The 20,111-nt window shown below is 35.4% G+C and overlaps 1 protein-coding gene across 1 annotated transcript; it reads right to left on the bottom strand.

The window, feature by feature from the left end:
• Window positions 1-1,309: 1,309 nt before the first annotated feature.
• LOC111056575 (NSFL1 cofactor p47) lies at window positions 1,310-19,900 on the bottom strand. The gene is made up of 9 exons (XM_039420605.1): window positions 19,674-19,900; window positions 18,278-18,438; window positions 13,651-13,812; window positions 12,109-12,209; window positions 8,038-8,188; window positions 6,699-6,836; window positions 5,524-5,727; window positions 3,071-3,199; window positions 1,310-1,564 (listed from the first exon to the last, which is right to left on the bottom strand). Exons 1-9 carry the CDS (start codon window positions 19,776-19,778, stop codon window positions 1,531-1,533), a joined length of 1,185 nt encoding a protein of 394 aa, XP_039276539.1. The 5' UTR covers window positions 19,779-19,900; the 3' UTR covers window positions 1,310-1,530.
• Between the last annotated feature and the right edge of the window lie 211 nt (window positions 19,901-20,111).

The following is a 20,111-nucleotide window of genomic DNA, read 5'->3' as shown; positions in this document are numbered from 1 at the left end:
AATCAGCTGGCACTGGGAAAGATGATTTGTTGCATTCGTACACACTCTAGCGGTGAATGATTGTACTGCGCGAAAGAATGGCGGGAGCATGTTCGAAATTCAAATCGGTCAAATAACTTACGGATTTCTGTAACTGGTGTCACATAATTTTATTATAAAATGAATTCAAGTAGAAAGTAGAGGATTAACAGTGGAGACTTGGTTTGAGAGGACTAATAATCAATTAGGCTATAATTTAAGATAGAACTTGTATTTCTCAGTAATGTAATTTACTCAATTTCTTAGAAATTTAAAAATGGGTTGAATTTTTCTACTGTTGAGAATCTTCTTCAGCCTTAGAAAGATACCAAATTGAAAGAATAAGACTTTGATATTGTCAATACCACTTTTATTAAATAAATTATTTAATAAAAGTGGTATTGACAATATCAAAGTCATTATTTATTAAATAAAAGTGGTATTGACAATATCAAAGTCTTATTCTTTGAATTATGGAAAAATACCACATCTCATACCATACAATCAAATCATTAGATACCCAATTCTCTACTGTAATATTATCATTATAGCTGAGAAAACATGTAAATAGCTTACAAAATATTTATTGATTTATTTATGTAGCTTTATATACCGGTATTTATCATAATCATCATCCCGCACCTAAGGCTCATGTGGGCTTTTATTATCTTTTTGTAGTAATCTTACTTAATTAGGTACCGTAATCTCTGAAACGAGAAGTATCAGTACTCATGCAATACTGTGTGTTAGAAATGAATATTTTCAATTGAAAAATAGAAATATCCTACTTATCTACAAAGAAAATCAAAGCAAACCTCGTCCTGATAAAACTTTGAATGAGTTTCAGTTTACACTGAACTGAAATCTTGTCTTTAAGCATCGTATTGCTCTCTGCTTTGTCATGAAGTAATGTAATATCAGATCATCAAGAATAGAAAATCGTTTGAAATTAAGAGGACAGCCTCATAATTGAATTGTTTCATTGATAAATATCTGAAGTGAGTTCCACAAGTGTCTACACAATCATTGCCTATGAAATAGTACGGTATATTTTATTGCCATATTCAAAAATATACATGATTATACAATACTATGTAATACAATGATTAATATTATTACAGTTCCCCATTTAAGAAATCCTGCCAGTTCAAAGTAAATCTCAGTACAAGACAGTTTCTTATCCAAAGACCTTTAAAGAATTACCAATCTTGCAACTTTCAATTCAATTCAACTCATTCAACTTCATTGAACTGTTGGGGCTAGCGGCTGATTATAAAAAACTCTTATAAGATATACCAATCATACAAACAACTTTATTGAACATTTTTATTCAGAAATTAGATATTCAACTGTACATTAGAAATAGAATTTCAGAATGAAGAGAAAGCCAATTCACACAATTTTTTCGAATGATTCACAGGTAAATTGTCATCACAGTTCAAAATCGAAATACTTTTTGATTCCAGATTCGTTTCAATTCAATAACAATTTTCAACAAACGCAACCACTGTTTTAAAAGTCATCAAATGAGACTTGTTCCATATTTCTGAAAAAAGTAATGGAGATACAGAAGACAGGTTTACTTAGGTGGTACAGGTTCACTTTAGGTATAAAGGTATTATTCATTCAATTGAATTCAATAAGAGTATGATAATAGAGTGTCTTTTTCGTTCACAGCAATATTTCATTCAACAGTATAAAACCTTGCATAAGAGAATGTTCATAAATACTTCAAAATTAATAACATACGATTCTAAATCTGGGAAGGATATTCAAAACTAAAAAACTCTTGGATGTTGAAACTGACAACAACATAAACTTAGCCTATTATCAAGATGCCATTATTAAAGCATAAATGACATTTTGTCTTTCCAATAACGATATTTACGAAAATTACAGTCCTATTATACATTTTTTATAATTTCTAAAGCAACGTTTCAGTTTTATGATGAACAATGAATAAAATTGAGTTCAAGCTGTGGAATAAATGAAACTTAGTTCAAAGACTACATTATTACAAGAGGTATCTTTAACAAAATCGATCTCTCAAAAGTTTCATCTGTAATAACAGTTCCATCTGTAAGGATGACTTTTCTCAACAGTTTCATCTGTAATAAAGGATCCTATAAGGATCCTTATTACATAGCATAACGGATCCTGTTGACTTTTCTCAACAGTTTCATCTGTAATAAAGGATCCTATTAGAACCTTTCCAACAATCTTCCTGTCTTAATAATACAAATTGAATAACTAGAAGCTTTTAGATAAGAATAAACCCACTGAATTAGAAATCTGACTTTTAAAAGTAATAAATTCAAAGAAATAAATGTAAATCATACTCGAAATGGATAACTTTACTAAAGCGACACTGCATACTTTCAGTCTATAATTAGAATAGACAATGGATACATAAACGCTTAGATATTTGAAATTATAAATATCATGTGAGTGAATTTCAAAACTAAATGATATAAAGACTAAATAGCCAATTTTCTGTCAATTCACTCAAGATTAACAATAGTTGTTAGAAAATCAAGCGAACTTTAAAGATGCCATTTGAATGATGGTAATTACAAAATAGATTGAATGATAACAATACATATTACACTCATCTCTAGCTATTTTCATTTATACTTATTCAAAAAGGAACCGGTAGAAGAAGGGGAGATTTTAAGCAAGGTCTGTCAATGCCTTGAAATACTCTCACTTGGATAACACTCATCTTTAGGTATTGTTATTCAAGAACAGGCAGAAGATGGTAAAATTAAGCAAACTCTGAGAATGCCTTGAAAAAGACAAGAATGCTTAATCTAAATTCCAAAAGTATAAAATTGGAAAAATGACTTTAAAGAATTTAATTCTATATTCAGCTGAATTCATGCAGAATCTGACATCCAAAAGAATGAAATTGGATGACATTGGCGAATAAAATTGAAAATTCAGACAAATTTACACCCATACTAGACTCAGAATTTGAAGAATTAAAATTCGAATACAGACGAATCAGGTGACAATAGGAGTAAATTTCGAAAAACAAATAATACAATTTTACTTTAATCTTTGCAGCAGGGCTGAATTGAGAACGCCGGCGTCAACCAGCGTCTGGGTCTCATCTGTGAGCTCCTTGCTCGGAAACGATGTGAGAAGGGCGAATGTATTCATCTCGTACTGAGGTCGGGCGCTGTCATACAAATACAGTCAAGGAAAACAAAATTACAGCAATACATAGAATAGAATTAAAGTGTACGTGATTGTGGAATTTTTATAGATTATTTTCAATAGAATATTATTACAGTAGAGCCCCTCATATACGACTCCTCGAGTTATCCGACTACGTTCCCAGTGTACGAGCGTGTGTGTGAAAATAGATCAGCGGCGCTCATCGGGTTATGAAGCCTACAAATGCACATTCAAGAGTTGAGATTATTTAAATATTTTTAGTCCAATTCCTCTACTCATCACCGCATCAAACGATGACCGGACGCCTCTTTACTTTACTTTTCTTGTTCGATTACTGAACTGCATTAAGGGAGCAACGATCCCGCAGTATATGACACGTCAAAGTTTAATCCAATATCTACCATCCCTCATATTGCAACACAACAGATCCCACATGACATACATCAATCAAACATTATTCAACAAGGAAGTCTGCTAACCTGTAAGGACACAATACAATAAGGATTTCCCTGAGTGTTTTTTTTTTTGAACTCCTTCAAGCCATCAATTTCTCTTATGTGAGATGTGATTGAATTAAATATTTTCATTCCCATATAAAACGGGCCACTCTCCAGCAGGCTTAGTCTGTGATGTGGGTAAACAAAACCTCTAAGTCTTGTGTTATGGGGATGACTCACCTGGTTCTCCTCATACATTCGTCTATTTTTAAAAACGAAGATTGCTAAATCTAATATATAAATAACAGGAGCCGTCAGCAATATCTTTTCTTTAAAATAAGGTCTGCAAGAGCGCATTGTATTAATCTTATAAACTATCCTAATGGCTTTTTCTGCAGTATGAATATTCCATTATTCTCTATACTTTTTCCCCAAAAATAACTCCCTATCTCATAACTGACAGAAAATAAGCGTGATATACAAAAAGAACAGTTTTTTCACTCCCTACTCTAGCCATTACTCTTAATGCAAACAAGGCTCTATTCAATTTACCAGTGACATGAGAAATATGTAGCTTCCTCATCACTGATGAGCGCCGACTTCATGTTTCAACATGAAAACTGACTCATCAAAGCTGTGCATTGTTTCTTTAAACTTTGTTGTTAAACTTTAATACATAAATTACAATTAAGCAGCTCTATATGTGTTGAGTGTGTATGTACTTTTAATACAGTGTGGTATACGGCTGTTTTTCCCATAAAAACCCGTCCTACATCCCAATATTGAAAACTACGCTACGCTGATGTGAACGGGACAGATTCGTAGCTTGGATCCAACAGTGAGCCCGTTCTGTGTACATGGAATGTGGTAAATTGTCCGATTCACAATTTACCAGGTAAAAAGTTCCGCGTTCCATGGGAAGAGTTTTGACAGATTCTGTACCAGATACCAGTTCCAGTTCCAAAATCCTGCTCCACAGTCGAAGCGTGGTAAATTGTCCGGCCTGGTACAGTTCCAACTATCTGAACTCTCATTGGTCGATTATTGTAGTTTGCTTGCTTCTCTGCGCATGCGCTGATAATTTGTTTACCATAGCATAGCCATAGAATACATAACCAACAATATGATGTTTGATAACCATTCATTAAATGAATTTTTCTCAATAGAAAATTTGAGAGTAATGGAATAAAAGAAATGCACTCTTTTCTAGACGGTAAGTTGGTAAAACAGCCTTTCTTCATTCACGCAGCTAGTAAACGACACATTTTACTGTAAATCAACTTTATATATGCGCGCCAAAAGCTTGAAACAACGATTTTGAAATGGCGTTCCATGGGAACATTTTGCACTAGTCACGTGATGGAACAATTTACGATTGGAACTTGAACAAGTTACTGTACACAGAACGTACACATTGAGAGATAGGACGTATTTCAGCGTAGCGTAGCTAAATGTGAAGAGACCCATAAGCTCTGTGTTAGGCTGGGCGTACACCGGTTAGTCAAGACAAGACAAGTCACGTTTAGTCACAATACTTTACATAGTTGCTTATGAAGACATGTCTATTTGCAATGACTAATCAGTGTGAGTTGCGTAATAAGTAGCTATGTGAAGTATTGTGACTAAACGTGTCTGATCATGTATTGTCTGGTCTTGACTAGTGGTGACTTGTCTTGTCTTACCGGTGTGCGCCCAGCCTAATAGACAATTTGCTTAATCACAGACTGTAGCGGTTATCATAGAGAAAAGATAGCATACGAAGATATCCCATGGTATAGGTCATTTATGTTCCAAATTTTAAGCCGAGTTTTGTCTATTCAAGCCGATTACTCTCGACTACTGTCTATTATAATGTTGACCCAATGTTACCCAAGGATGAAAAGGATACGTGACGATGTATCGCCTGACATCAGCCACGGTGTGGGTGTGGTTGAACCTGGCCTGGAGGCGGGAGCCGTCGGCCAGCCGTATCTGCAGTGTGGTGGTGGGGGCGGCATCATCCACCTTCGCCGCCTCCCGTGCCGCCTCCTCGTTGGCGGCCACATCCTTCTGGTCCACCGCCCCCACGGCGCCTACTGTGGCCGGTGACGGACTGAAGCACAGACACAAATTTATTCATTGATCTGTTCAATCATTCAGAATTACAGAGCTACTAGAAAATGTACTTCAAAAAGTAATGTACTAGAAAAAGTACTACAGGCTAAATCACAAAACGGTTTCAATTCTAATTTATACAACAGTCTAAATGTAGAAATAATCTTGCAGTTGCAGTGTGAATGTTCCTATTGCTCTTTCTGTAGTTTGTTTTTCATGTGCGCGCTTGGTCATGCATAACCAAGCGTGCACTTGCACATATACGCATCCAATGAGATCACACCCTAATTCTTTGATTTATCAATCCTATACTATTAAACGAGCAATTTCTGTTTATATGTTTGGAAGTTTAGATGTTTATATGTTTGTATTTCACCGGATCTCGAAAACGGCTCTAACGATTCTCACTAAATTCAGAAAATAGTAGGTTTATAATATAAAGATTCGATTGCACTAGGTCTCATCCCTGGGAAAACTCGCTGAACGACATTAAAAGGATAATTATAATTCATCCTTAGAAAAACATCTGATAATAATTATTTCGTCGTCTGTTGGTGATGGAAGAAGTGAGTGAGCGAGTTCATGTGTGTGGGACCGTGTCAAAATTATGACTCAGCTGTTTAACTTTTGTAATCATTCAATCAGGTACTTAGTGCCGGTTGCAAAAAAGCCGGGGTATTTTCAATTCTGATTAATTCCAGTAGAACCATCTTTTTGAAATGGTCTTCTCTGATTTGGTTCACATGAAGGTAATCAGGATTAAAATTTAACCAGCTTCTGTGCAACTGGGCCTTTGTGAGGGAAATTTTTACATTTCTATGGGAATTAACGTCAATTTACAGTGATTAGATAGAACATTTCTGTATGAATGTTATTATAATTTCTTATTTAGTAATAATTTGTTTATGCTTTTGTACTCCAGAGCGAAGCTTGGTCCCCGATATTAGGATTAATAAGTTAGCAGCATACCTTCCGAGCAGATGACCTTTGCCCGCGAAAGCTTTGACCTTAGTTTTAGGCGTGGTGTACTCCTCATGGTGATGGTCCTCCATATTCAAATGCACCTCCCCACCCCGCGCCTTCTGTACCAACTCCAGAGGCACCAACCTAACAAACAAAATGAATGAAAGCTTTATTGTCAAAGAAACATAACATTATAGAAAAAGAAAAAATACAATTTCGACGCTTAGAACATACTTATTGTAATCTTATACTGTATAGGCCTAACTTATATGATTGTTGTAGAATAAAATGCCAATGAATGTGAGCCCATATCGAGATACTGGAATGGAATGAAATAATTTCTATTCTAAAAAAAAAACATATTTACAAAGAATTGGAATATAAAAAATAATTGAAGAATAATACTCCTCAATCTAGCCTAGATCTAGGTCTAGTCTCACCTAGTCTGTATGTGATGATAGGTTCACGTGTACAAGATTGTTTAATAATGAATGAATGAATAATGAATTTATTGTCAAATAGAATAAATAGATTTTACAAATAAAAATAATCATTAAAAATACAATAGGTATAGGCGTGACTGGAAAAAGAAACCTTTATAGGTTTAATAATGAAACTTGCGCTTATCTGTTATCATGAATAATTGAAGAATAAATAGAACATACTGAGACTAAAAAGCTACTTCTATTGTAAAAAATGGAATACCTTTCAGCACATATTTTTAACAGACTGTGAATGAGTAGAAATAGTTGGATTGATTTCAACTAACAAATATGACGACAAGAATAATTGTTAGCTCAAGTTGTTAGTCCTATAATGAGGTGCGCGTTATAATGGCAGTATTTGATTAACATTGGTGGTGATTAACATTATCCTTGTCTATCATTCAACAAAGCGGATAGCGCTATCTCTTCCTCGCTTTGCTCTGTTGCCAAATCTGTTCATAACAATATGAAAATATAATTAATTGAGGCAGAGAATCGGCAACGCTGTTCTCCTATCTTTCTCCACTGCCATTATAACGTGGACCTCACTATAGTAGTTCTTACTCGTGAAGCTATGTGACGCTAGTAGTCTCTTATACAGTGCCGTTCTTACACTCTCGCCCGGCCAAAACAATAATAATAGACAGTAGTCGACAGTAAACGGCTTCATTTGACAAAAAATCGGCTTGAAATTTGGAACATACACGACTTTTACCATCTTCTTATGCTGTCTTTTCTCTATGGTACTTTATAGGTAATATAGTTAGATTCAGCCAGCATCAGTTGATTAAGAACCATCCATGTTATTCACAAGGAATGCTGATAGTATAAAATGAACCAATCTGACTATAGAAACCTACCCTCTGCGAACGTAGGCGAGGAACTCGGCATTGTTTGGATCGGAGTACTCTCTCAGCTCGCCGTCATCAACGCTGAATCCATCCTTCCAAAACCTCAGAGTTACTTCCGAGTGTCTACGCTCTTCGTTGCCCTCGGTCGGTGAGGCTATCACTGAAAACATTACGAATAATTTTAAAAGGGTACTCAGATTTATATTTTTATTTATATTACAAATTGAGCTGCATTTGAAGTCAGATACTGTTGTTGGTCCATAGGTGTTGAAACATGTATGTAATTTTTCAATAAATTCGTGATATGTCTATACAATAGTAATTTATTGTAGGTTGAAAGACTTGAATTTCTCCCCAATAACCAGTACATTTTCGAGTATTCGAAATCCAATTCTTCTTTCTTTTTCTTGGAAATTATATTTGAAGCATGTCAACATGAATATATAATACACAACTATTTTAATTATTGATAGGTGTCAACATTTATGAAAATAAAAGATTCAACCTTTCTCACGTAAATATTGTACAATTGTTCAACAATGATAAGAACCAATACTATTGATTCAATTACAGAGGATCACTAGAATCCTTACTATAGTTAGGCCCACGTTATAATGACAGTATTAGATCAACTTTGGTTTTGCTATCCTTGTCTATCATTCGACAAAGCCGGTGGTACTATCCTTTTATAGGTCCACAACGATACCAATTATGTTTTTTACAGTGTACAAATAAAATTAATTAATGCAGAGAATCGGCATCGCTATTCTTCTATCTTTATCCACTGCCATTATCACGTGGACCTCACTATAGTTATCAAACACGAATAGTTTCAGCGATAATGGCATTATCAAGTATCCTTTCAAAAGGATTGATTTGTCCTTTAAAAAGAAAATATAACAAGGGTACTAGTGATTCTCTGCAATCAAGTAGCCCTATCAAAATACTCAATTGAACTGTTGATTTAATTTTGACTTCAAAATACTAAAAATTATACAAATCAACTTATACAGTGTTTAGAGTTTTAACGTTTTATAATCTCAGTACATACAGAGAGTGTATCTCACTATCATACACTTGATGTATCTCACTATCATACATTTGATGTATCTCACTATCATACACTTGATGTATCTCACTATCATACACTTGATGTATCTCACTATCATACACTTGATGTATCTCACTATCATCACTAGTGTATCTCACTATCATCACTAGTGTATCTCACTATCATCACTAGTGTATCTCACTATCATCACTAGTGTATCTCACTATCATACAATTAGTGTATCTCACTATCATACAATTAGTGTATCTCACTATCATACAATTAGTGTATCTCACTATCATACAATTAGTGTATCTCACTATCATACAATTAGTGTATCTCACTATCATACAATTAGTGTATCTCACTATCATACAATTAGTGTATCTCACTATCATAAAATTAGTGTATCTCACTATCATACAATCAGTGTATCTCACTATCATAGTGAGATACACTTCGATCAGTCAACATTGGTTGAATGGAAAGCATTAATGCTATTCGTAAAGAATGCTGTCAGTTTCAAGTGAATAACACTCAAGTCTTATTGTTATGTTAAGGGAGTATAATTGGGGGTTTACCTGTTGTATCCATAGTGAAATTGTAAATATATAAATACTATCACTTGAATTAAATCCACTTCAGTGCAACGAGTGAATCATTAGTAAAGTTTCTCTTCATTTCATCAACTTGTTTCATATACTCCATGTCTCATGAAGAGGTTCAGGCCCGCCGCAAAGTAGACCCACGCTAATCCACGAAAAGCAACCCACGCCGTGGGCTGTTTTGTAAACCATTGCTAGGCTTCTGTAGACATCTGTGTAATACATGCAATGGATAATCCACTTGTCTGCTGATTGATTATGAATAATTCTATAGCAATGGTTTACAACACATCCACGGCGTGAGTTGCTTAGCTAACAAGTGGATTATTCATTGCATATATTACACATATATCTAGAGGAGCTAGCAATGGTTTACAAAACATCCCACGGCATGGATTGCTTTTCGTGGATTAGCATGGATCTACTTTGCGGCGGGCCTTACACGTTCAATTTTATATTACGTGCCCATTCATGCACCAAACTTTTTTAAATTTTACACAGTTCACAAAGTAGGTTCTAAAAATATTCTGGAAAAAATTTCAGCTCCTAACTTTCGTAGAAACAAATGGCGGCATATTGAAAATTTTCTTTCAATGTTTTTAAAGTACCGTTTGTCAATATGCCGCCATTTTGTTTTTTCTATGAAGGTTAGAGAGCTGAAATTTTCCCAGAATATTTTTGGAACCTACTTTGTGAACTGTGTAAAATTTAAAAAAGTTCGATGCATGAATGGGCACGTAATATAAAATTGAATGTGTAGACCTCTTCGTGGGACATGGTGTATATTTTCGAATGAGAGTAGGAGAAGTGAGCTGATATTTGAGTAGGCCTACCTTCAGTATCATTTGATGATTGTCCAAGACGATAGCCCGTTCCAGCAAATGTGTTGGGTCGGCCTCTGCTGGGAGAAGGGTCCACCACCTCTGCTCCATGCCTGAAAGTCAACAAAATTTTGATTTATAGGATATTAATAATTATTGAGTTGCGCAAGTTATCGTGTTTTATCACTCGAAAATGCACATTCATAATAACTTACTGGTAAAAGAACTATGGATTTTTCCATTCCATTGGTATGAAAAAGGTATTAATGAGGTTTTTTAATAGGTCCATCATCTATAATATAATAAAGGAAATAATAGTCTTATACATGTACGGGATAGGAAATTCACGAATGACGCATCATCTCATATAAACTATTGAACTAGTTAACTTGACATTTTGCATAAAGATTCTGAATTTACCAAGGATGGTTTTATGTATATTTTCAGTTCTTCAAGATTTCAATACATCAAGTTTCCAATTTGTCACGTGATTTAAACAGACCCTTGTGAAGCACGGGTTACCTGCTAGTTAAGAATAACCAGGAAAAATTCATGATAAAATACAAACTAGGGGTATTCACGGTCTTTGAGATAGCCAGCTAAGTCGAGTTAGGCTTGTTTCACATACAACGGTTCCGTTCGGTTCGGTTAGTTTTCTGTTCTTTTTCGGTCCGTACCAACATGTGTAAAACAGCAATTCGGTGCTGAATAGAAACCGCACAGCACCGAACAACCTCTCGACTTGAATAGGTTTTTTCAGGTTCGATTTCGTTCCCAGGGAACAGCAAACAAATTATGCCTTCCACACATGCTCGGTTCAGTTTCTGTTACAACCTGATAGCGATAATCATATGGTCAATTAATTTTTAGTTGTTTTTCATCATTTTAAAGAATTTCTGAGAATCTTTACACCGCATGTATATGAGAAGAGGATACAAAACCCCCCAAAAAACCTTGTGAGAACCTTGCACGTATGCAAGTCTCATTCGTTTTCGGCAACGAACAGAAAACGAACCGATCCGAAACAGAACCGTATACGTGTGAAATAAACCTAATTTGCTATTTGAATCAGCTGCTATTTTTTTAAAAAGTGGATTATTCATTGCATATATTACACATATATCTAGAGGAGCTAGCAATGGTTTACAAAACATCCCACGGCATGGATTGCTTTTCGTGGATTAGCATGGATCTACTTTGCGGCGGGCCTTACACGTTCAATTTTATATTACGTGCCCATTCATGCACCAAACTTTTTTAAATTTTACACAGTTCACAAAGTAGGTTCTAAAAATATTCTGGAAAAAATTTCAGCTCCTAACTTTCGTAGAAACAAATGGCGGCATATTGAAAATTTTCTTTCAATGTTTTTAAAGTACCGTTTGTCAATATGCCGCCATTTTGTTTTTCTATGAAGGTTAGAGAGCTGAAATTTTCCCAGAATATTTTTGGAACCTACTTTGTGAACTGTGTAAAATTTAAAAAAGTTCGATGCATGAATGGGCACGTAATATAAAATTGAATGTGTAGACCTCTTCGTGGGACATGGTGTATATTTTCGAATGAGAGTAGGAGAAGTGAGCTGATATTTGAGTAGGCCTACCTTCAGTATCATTTGATGATTGTCCAAGACGATAGCCCGTTCCAGCAAATGTGTTGGGTCGGCCTCTGCTGGGAGAAGGGTCCACCACCTCTGCTCCATGCCTGAAAGTCAACAAAATTTTGATTTATAGGATATTAATAATTATTGAGTTGCGCAAGTTATCGTGTTTTATCACTCGAAAATGCACATTCATAATAACTTACTGGTAAAAGAACTATGGATTTTTCCATTCCATTGGTATGAAAAAGGTATTAATGAGGTTTTTTAATAGGTCCATCATCTATAATATAATAAAGGAAATAATAGTCTTATACATGTACGGGATAGGAAATTCACGAATGACGCATCATCTCATATAAACTATTGAACTAGTTAACTTGACATTTTGCATAAAGATTCTGAATTTACCAAGGATGGTTTTATGTATATTTTCAGTTCTTCAAGATTTCAATACATCAAGTTTCCAATTTGTCACGTGATTTAAACAGACCCTTGTGAAGCACGGGTTACCTGCTAGTTAAGAATAACCAGGAAAAATTCATGATAAAATACAAACTAGGGGTATTCACGGTCTTTGAGATAGCCAGCTAAGTCGAGTTAGGCTTGTTTCACATACAACGGTTCCGTTCGGTTCGGTTAGTTTTCTGTTCTTTTTCGGTCCGTACCAACATGTGTAAAACAGCAATTCGGTGCTGAATAGAAACCGCACAGCACCGAACAACCTCTCGACTTGAATAGGTTTTTTCAGGTTCGATTTCGTTCCCAGGGAACAGCAAACAAATTATGCCTTCCACACATGCTCGGTTCAGTTTCTGTTACAACCTGATAGCGATAATCATATGGTCAATTAATTTTTAGTTGTTTTTCATCATTTTAAAGAATTTCTGAGAATCTTTACACCGCATGTATATGAGAAGAGGATACAAAACCCCCCAAAAAACCTTGTGAGAACCTTGCACGTATGCAAGTCTCATTCGTTTTCGGCAACGAACAGAAAACGAACCGATCCGAAACAGAACCGTATACGTGTGAAATAAACCTAATTTGCTATTTGAATCAGCTGCTATTTTTTTAAAAAGTATTACTATAGCATTGACTTGACAAATAACAGTTTAACTGATTAATACAAGATCGTGATTACTCCTACTAATAATATTAGAAGTGAACTGGTTATAAAGCTGCGTTTACACCAAAGTTATTAACAAAATGTTAATTATAAATAACTTAATCCTTACAGATTCTATTAGATTGAACATAACTTATCATACAAATGATGAACATAATATGTGTTTGTCAAGTTCCGTTCAATCTAATAGAATCTATAAGGATTAAGTTATTAATATTTTGTTAATAACTTTGGTGTAAACCCATCTTTAGAATAGGAAATAACAAAAAATATTAGTTTTTATTTTCTCATGCAAAAGAAAAATATCCACTTATAACAGAGTGCCCTGTACTCTTTGACGGAATTGAACACATTTGAAGAATCGATTTGAAGCAAAACAACATAATGAATAGCAAAATTGGAATCGATCTACTCACTCTTTGACAGACTTGAACATTTCCGAGACAAAGTTCTGCTTCTTCTTGGCGGGCCCTAGCACCTGCTGGCCGCTATGCTCCGACCCACCCGCGTAGAACGCCTGTCCCTCCTCCTCATCAGAACTGTCTTCCTCATTGGCCAGACTGGCCAGGGTTGCGAATCTGCCACAAATTACAATTCAATTTGAGGACATATCATACAAAACACTGTATACAATATACAAAACAAATAATAACAAAGTTGTTCCAACAATTGGAACAATTCCCTTTTTCCAAAGTTAATCTCTTGTTCCCTTCATTCCTTAATCCCTTATTTCCTTTATCTCTCATTCCTTAATTCTCTTAATCCCTTATTCCCTTGATCCCTTACACCCTCACCTTTATGTAAAGGTCTTATACAAATCTCTTTCATTGAATTTGGAAAGACACCACTTGAAAAACTCTTATTGAAAACATCCGCTAGTGGTATTGTGCTCTTTATAGTGCTCTTTTACTGCTTTCAGAGTTCTGTTGTCAATTTCGTCAAGCCCTGGGGCACTATAATTTCGAAGAGTATTGATAGTGTCCAGTACTTCCTGTTCTGTAACTTTAACTTTATTGAAATTTATTTTCCAAAAAATATTACAAACAAAGAAAACGAAAAACAATAAGGGAACTTACTAAGGGAACTGGTTGAAAATACATTGAAGATGGAGAGTTTATAGTTTGTAATATACCTACAGTCTATATTCGTTTTCTATATCGTGAAGTGACTTTTCGGGAACGCGCTAACCAAGCTGAACTCCTTTTAAAACCACTTTCGAGGGGATTGGTTGACGGCGTCAACCGAGCTGCTGAGAGAGGAGCTTGGCTGACGGGGAGCTTGTTTGTCGTCTACGGTCCCGACAGCCTATCCCCTGAGTCAACGAGTCACCCGACAGCCAATCCCTTACTGGTTAGGAGGGGACTGGTTGTCGGGATCTTAGACGACAACCGAGTCCCCTCCTAACCAGTAGAGGATTGGCTGTCGGGGAGACTCGTTGACTCCAGCGAGCAAGGAGATTGGTTGTCATCACCGAACCCGACAACCAAGCTCCTCGCACGCTCACGTTTGAGTGCCGGAGTTTTTGCGAGTAAACTGACATATATATTATGCGCTTACTCAATGGATTTTGGAACAGGCTTCAAATCACGCCTGGTTTTCTCAGTCATTCATTGCTTTTGATGAGTTATATTACTTTTTTCAAGAACCAATAGGTCAAACTTCATAGAGGTTCAGCTTATGTATTGGTTCATATTTTTTCGCCCCACTTGGATGTAATGAGCTGGTTTTCGTGCGTCATATGGAGGCCGAAAATGATTGTTTTCTGACCAGGCCGGTAAAAGTTTTACGGCCCTAGGGCTGTAAAATAACCTTGAAGTCAGCTGATTCTGATTTGATGTGAACGTGTTTACTAAATGGTTTATGAAACGGAATCAGTTTATGCTTCTAGAATTGAATAAGTATTCTGCAATAAGATACTATCATTTTATTTGGATGAATAAGATACAGATAAGATATATATTATAAACTATTCAAATTCGACTTTCAGAGTAGGATAGAACTTCTAACCTAAACTTCCGAAGTCTACGACATCAAGCATTGTTGACGTTGACATTCAGATTGGCCAAATTCCAAGTGTGCTAAAACAGCTGATCAAAAAACTTTTCATTATTTGTGTTTATTATTCAAGAATCAAAACATTAATAATAATATCATCTTATTGTCATTTGGAAGAATAAAAAGTATAAACTCAACCTCTTACATACTTGAACATAATCTTTTAGGTTATTTAGACAAATCAGAATAAAAAATAAAAATACTTGGACAATTTCCTGATATTCAGATTACCTCAGATTTCCTAGAGCTATGACCTTCCTGTTTTGCTTTCGGAAGTGCCTAATAAACAATTATTCTCATATTTATATTGTTTATTTTTCTGTGTGGCGAAAAATAACGTTCTCACCATGGGCAAAAATGTTTTTCCGGCTCTCAATCTTTTCTAGTCCTCGGCCTACGGCCTCGGACTTGAAAACCGATTTCGAGCCAGAAAAGTCTCATTTTTGGCCCTAGGTGCGAAATATACTATTAAGTTCTTATCAAAGAGCTACATTTCAAAACAACAAGCAAAGTTCGCATGGCCCTTACGCCGCTTCTGTGCGTACTTATTATATTATATACATACATACAGGAATCGCTTCCAAGACGTACAAACACTCATTCTGAAAATGCTTGCCAATTCAATAAGATAAACATTTCCGTTAAACAACGAGATAAGATAACAATAAGATAAACAATCAGTTGGATTCGGAAACAGAAATAGTTTATTTCATTTAATGTTTTCAGTGATAGAAGTGACAACATTAAAAGCTTTTCTTCTAATAAACAAATTCATAGAATGTGTGAAATTATTATAATATTATATCGAGTGACCTGGCTGGCTCAGGTCTGGTGAGAGTTTTCAGGTCGCAACTGATCAATTTCAGGGCCTCTGACATGACCCAACGACTGATTTCTAGGCATCCGGGACCGACGGTTAACGTGTTCATCCGAAACACGGGAGTGGCCCGAGAAAAATATGTTCCCCGGACTGGGATTCGAACCCGGGCCTCCGGATTACAAAGCCAATGTGTGAAACAGTGTCTTTGATTGTACTACTTCCCCGCCCGCTGGTTTCAATGCCCAATAGGGGATCGGCTGGTGGGGAGCTTGGTTGTGGTGAGCGTGTGTCGGCGACAACCAAGCTCCTTCTCCTTCGTTCCAGTAGGGGATCAGCTGTCGGGAAGATTAGATTTTGGCAGGGGATCGGCTGACGCCTGTGGTCAATATTGCGAGGAGCTTAGTTGTCTGGGACACAGGTTGGCGACGACCCAACCTTTCAAGTGTGATTGCAACATTATTGGGTAGATTCGCTCCAATGTTAGCAAAATGCTCATTAGTCTTTTCAAGAATGATTTCGTAATCATTTTCAATGAAATCTGTCTTGGCTCTTGCTAATGTTGCAATTGTCTGACCAGATGCAAGCTTTGCTTTACGCATAGACTCTTTGACTGACAGTTTTCCAACAGAAGAGCTAGAGATAATGGAACCAAGGTACGCCCAGGACCTGACAATCTTCAATCTTTCACCAGCAATGACCGAAAAGCCTTCCAGAGCCCTGGGTATTCGTCCTCCTCTACTATATGGCACCACCACTGTCTTACCGATATTGATCCTTAGACCATTCATCTCACAGTATTCATCTAGTGCAGCAAGTTTTTTTCTTAAATCAACAGGTGAATGGGCAAATAGTATCAGATCATCAGCATACAACACAAGTGATTATCTGAATCAATCACTCCATCAATTCCAATAATATAGTAATGTATTTGATGACTATAATACCGGGTGATTCGAAAAGGACTTTACAACTTTGAAAATTCATATAAATCTTATTAAACAAGGTACACAGCTGGTTTTGGTGTTGTTTTAAATGAAAACACTCCAAGACTTGACTCGTAGTCCGCTAGTTCCTGGTCGCGCCGCACAAGCGCTGGCGGCAGTTACGTCAAAGATGGCTGCCTTCACTGGACCCGAGCGTACTAGCTGTGTGCTTTGGTTTGAAAAACGGCATAGTGTACCTTGATATGTTGCAAAAATTGTTGATACCACAGATCGATGAGGATGACCGAGATCGAAATGTTTTCTTTATGCAAGATGGCGCACCACCACACTATCTGACTGACGTCCGGGATTTTCTTAATGACCGCTTTCCAAATCAGTGGATTGGCCGTAATGTGCCAATTGCATGGCCCCTTCGTTTCCCGGACTAACACCGCTGGATTTTTTCTTGAGGGGTTTCATAAAAGATATGGTGTATGTACCTCCTTTGCCAGCCACTCTACCTGAACTTAGAGAAAGGATTTGCGCTGCTGTTGAGCAAATTACACCTGAAATGCTAGTGCGAGTCTGGGAAGAAATCGACTATTGATGGAATTTCAAAAAAACTTGAAGTGTTTTCTTTTATAAAACAACACCAAAACCAGCTATGTACCTTGTTTAATAAGATGTATATGAATTTCCAAAGTTGTAAAGTCCTTTTTGAATTACCCGGTATATTTGAGATAGAAAGAATTGGTCATAATTTACAAGAATCAACATTTAATATTAGATTAGAGAGATCGGAATAACTTGAATTGTAGCTATTATATGTATATTTCTATTATTATTGTATTACTAATTGCAAATATTTTCTAGTTAATTTGTATTTTGGCGAAATGTGAAGTTTCTTTGTTCCTTCTTTCTTCTTTCTATCTACCGTGGAAGGCGATGGTAACGGAAAAGTGGCAACATTGCATCCCAATAATTTTGACTAACTTTAAATCCTGAATCTCACTATAAAATTGCAACAACGCCTTCCAATAATTTCATTATTTTTTTAAATTGAATTTAGAATTTGAATTAAATAATATTTAGATTTTTGGCAACTACCCACACATATTGACAATATATTACATGTACATAATGTATAAGTAAATCAAGGAAAAATCAGGTTTCATCAAATTAGCAGACTTGACAAGCAAGCTTATGAAACTATTATCAGCTTATGAAGAATGTTAGCAGACTTACTTTGAATTTTGCTTGGCCTTTGGCTTTTTAGTTTTGGCTTTGGACACCGGAGTAGCTGCTTCTTCTGCCTCTGAATCGTCCGATTCCACCACCTGAGGCTCAGGCTCTACTACTTCAACATCGCCATCCCCATCATTCTCAAAGAAGCTTGCCAATGCAATCTGAAAGTGTGAACACCAAAATTTAGAACAAAGGAGAAACACTAATATCTATTAAAAACTACCAAACTTGAAAGAATAATATTTTTTCATTCATCCATTCCATGTTTCTACAAACATAGGATACTCTCAACATGAAACACCAAAAGACGAAAAGAAAACTGGATTTGACTATGGAGAAAACAACAAGTAAATACACAAGTACGGTTCTAAATAATTCAAATATTGTTTTCATGGCTATTGTAAGATCCATCTTATAATGGCAGTAATTGATTAGCATTGGTGATGCTATCCTAGTCTATCATTTGATAAAACAGATAGTGCTATTCTTTTCTAGCTCCGCAACGTTGCAGATCGTTTTTAAACAATGTAGAAATATGAGTAAAATAATATTTCATCTCAATTATGAAAATGTATTATTGAATAATTGAAAAATATATTTTCTTGCCGAATTAAATATAAATGAATATTTTGAACAAAAATGAACAGTAAATCATATATATATCAACATCTGCTTATTTTTATTGAAGGCAGTGGCAACGCAGAGAATCAGTAACGCTGTTTGTAGTGTATTTTGATATGCAAAGGTTGGAAATGGCGTGTAGATTGGATAGAACTGTTTGTGTTCATGTAGAATATTTGTAGGCTACTTAATAAATAACAATATATAAATTGAGTCTTGTTAATTTTTGTTATTTATTGAGTACAAACATAATATTATGATTTATGTTTGTTTCATAACTAGACTAAATTTATTTGGTTTCAAACAAAACATAACAGACACTGCTCTTCTATCTTTCTCTACTGCCATTGAAACCTGGAACTGACTTCAGTAAACTGGCTTCAAATTGCTGTTTGAACAAAAAATCTTACAAGTTATTTTAATAGGCTCAATGGAATCAAAAACCAAAAAAAGTTTTAGATATCATCATATCTACGTCTTTTATGGTTTACATATTTTCAAAAAAATATATGATTTATGGTTAAAAGCTTAAACCATAACATAATATTCTATCATGAACTATGAGTAGGCCTAAATGTAGCCTTGTTTCATAACGTTGAATCATTGTGATATGAAGTGATGAATAGGATAATATGTATTTTATTGAATCTAAATAAAGTACGCACGGACAAAAAAGCTTAAATTACAAGGAATTTTTAAAGCCCAACAAGAAATAATTACATGTTAAAAAATCAAGACAAAACAAGAAGTCAAAATATAGGTTATGTTTGCTCACTTCAAGATTCCATCCAGACGATTCCAGATAGAATTGTGATCTTTCAGCGTTGGCACTAGTGACATCCTGAAATTGTTTCAATATTTCATCGTGATCGTGATCCATTTTTTAAAAAAATATATGTAAAATAATAGAGTATTTCAAGTAAATTATATGACCGGTAATATACAAGAAAGTTTTACACAAATGTCAAGAGTCACTCCATCCTTCTCTGCCTTTGTGGCCCTGTGCCAACTTGACGGTTCTATAAGTCTCTAATACTTGAAAGTTTTCAATAGATAATTTTATACTCTTTTGAAAATCTTAATTTCATTTTTCTATGTTCAATCTATCTCTTTAATTATTTATTTTTAATGATAAATTAAGAGGTTTTGATTTTGTATTTGAAGACACCAGAGAGCTCTACATGAAAGATATCAAACTAGCTTGAGAACATCA

Source organism: Nilaparvata lugens, chromosome 2 (genome assembly GCF_014356525.2).
Source record: "Nilaparvata lugens isolate BPH chromosome 2, ASM1435652v1, whole genome shotgun sequence".
Taxonomy (NCBI): domain Eukaryota; kingdom Metazoa; phylum Arthropoda; class Insecta; order Hemiptera; family Delphacidae; genus Nilaparvata; species Nilaparvata lugens.
Note: the sequence above shows the minus strand (reverse complement) of the source record. Positions and strands in the feature narration are given on the sequence as shown.

Bases quoted from the DNA above. Each gene is read 5' to 3' on its own strand.
- LOC111056575 (XM_039420605.1), bottom strand. From the start codon at position 19,778: ATGGATCACGATCACGATGAAATATTGAAACAATTTCAGGATGTCACT. The intron at 18,439-19,673 runs GTGAGCAAACAT...TCACACTTTCAG, and splicing joins CGTCTGGATGGAATCTTGAA to ATTGCATTGGCAAGCTTCTT. The intron at 1,565-3,070 runs GTAAAATTGTAT...TACTTTTTTCAG, and splicing joins GCCCTGCTGCAAAGATTAAA to AAATATGGAACAAGTCTCAT.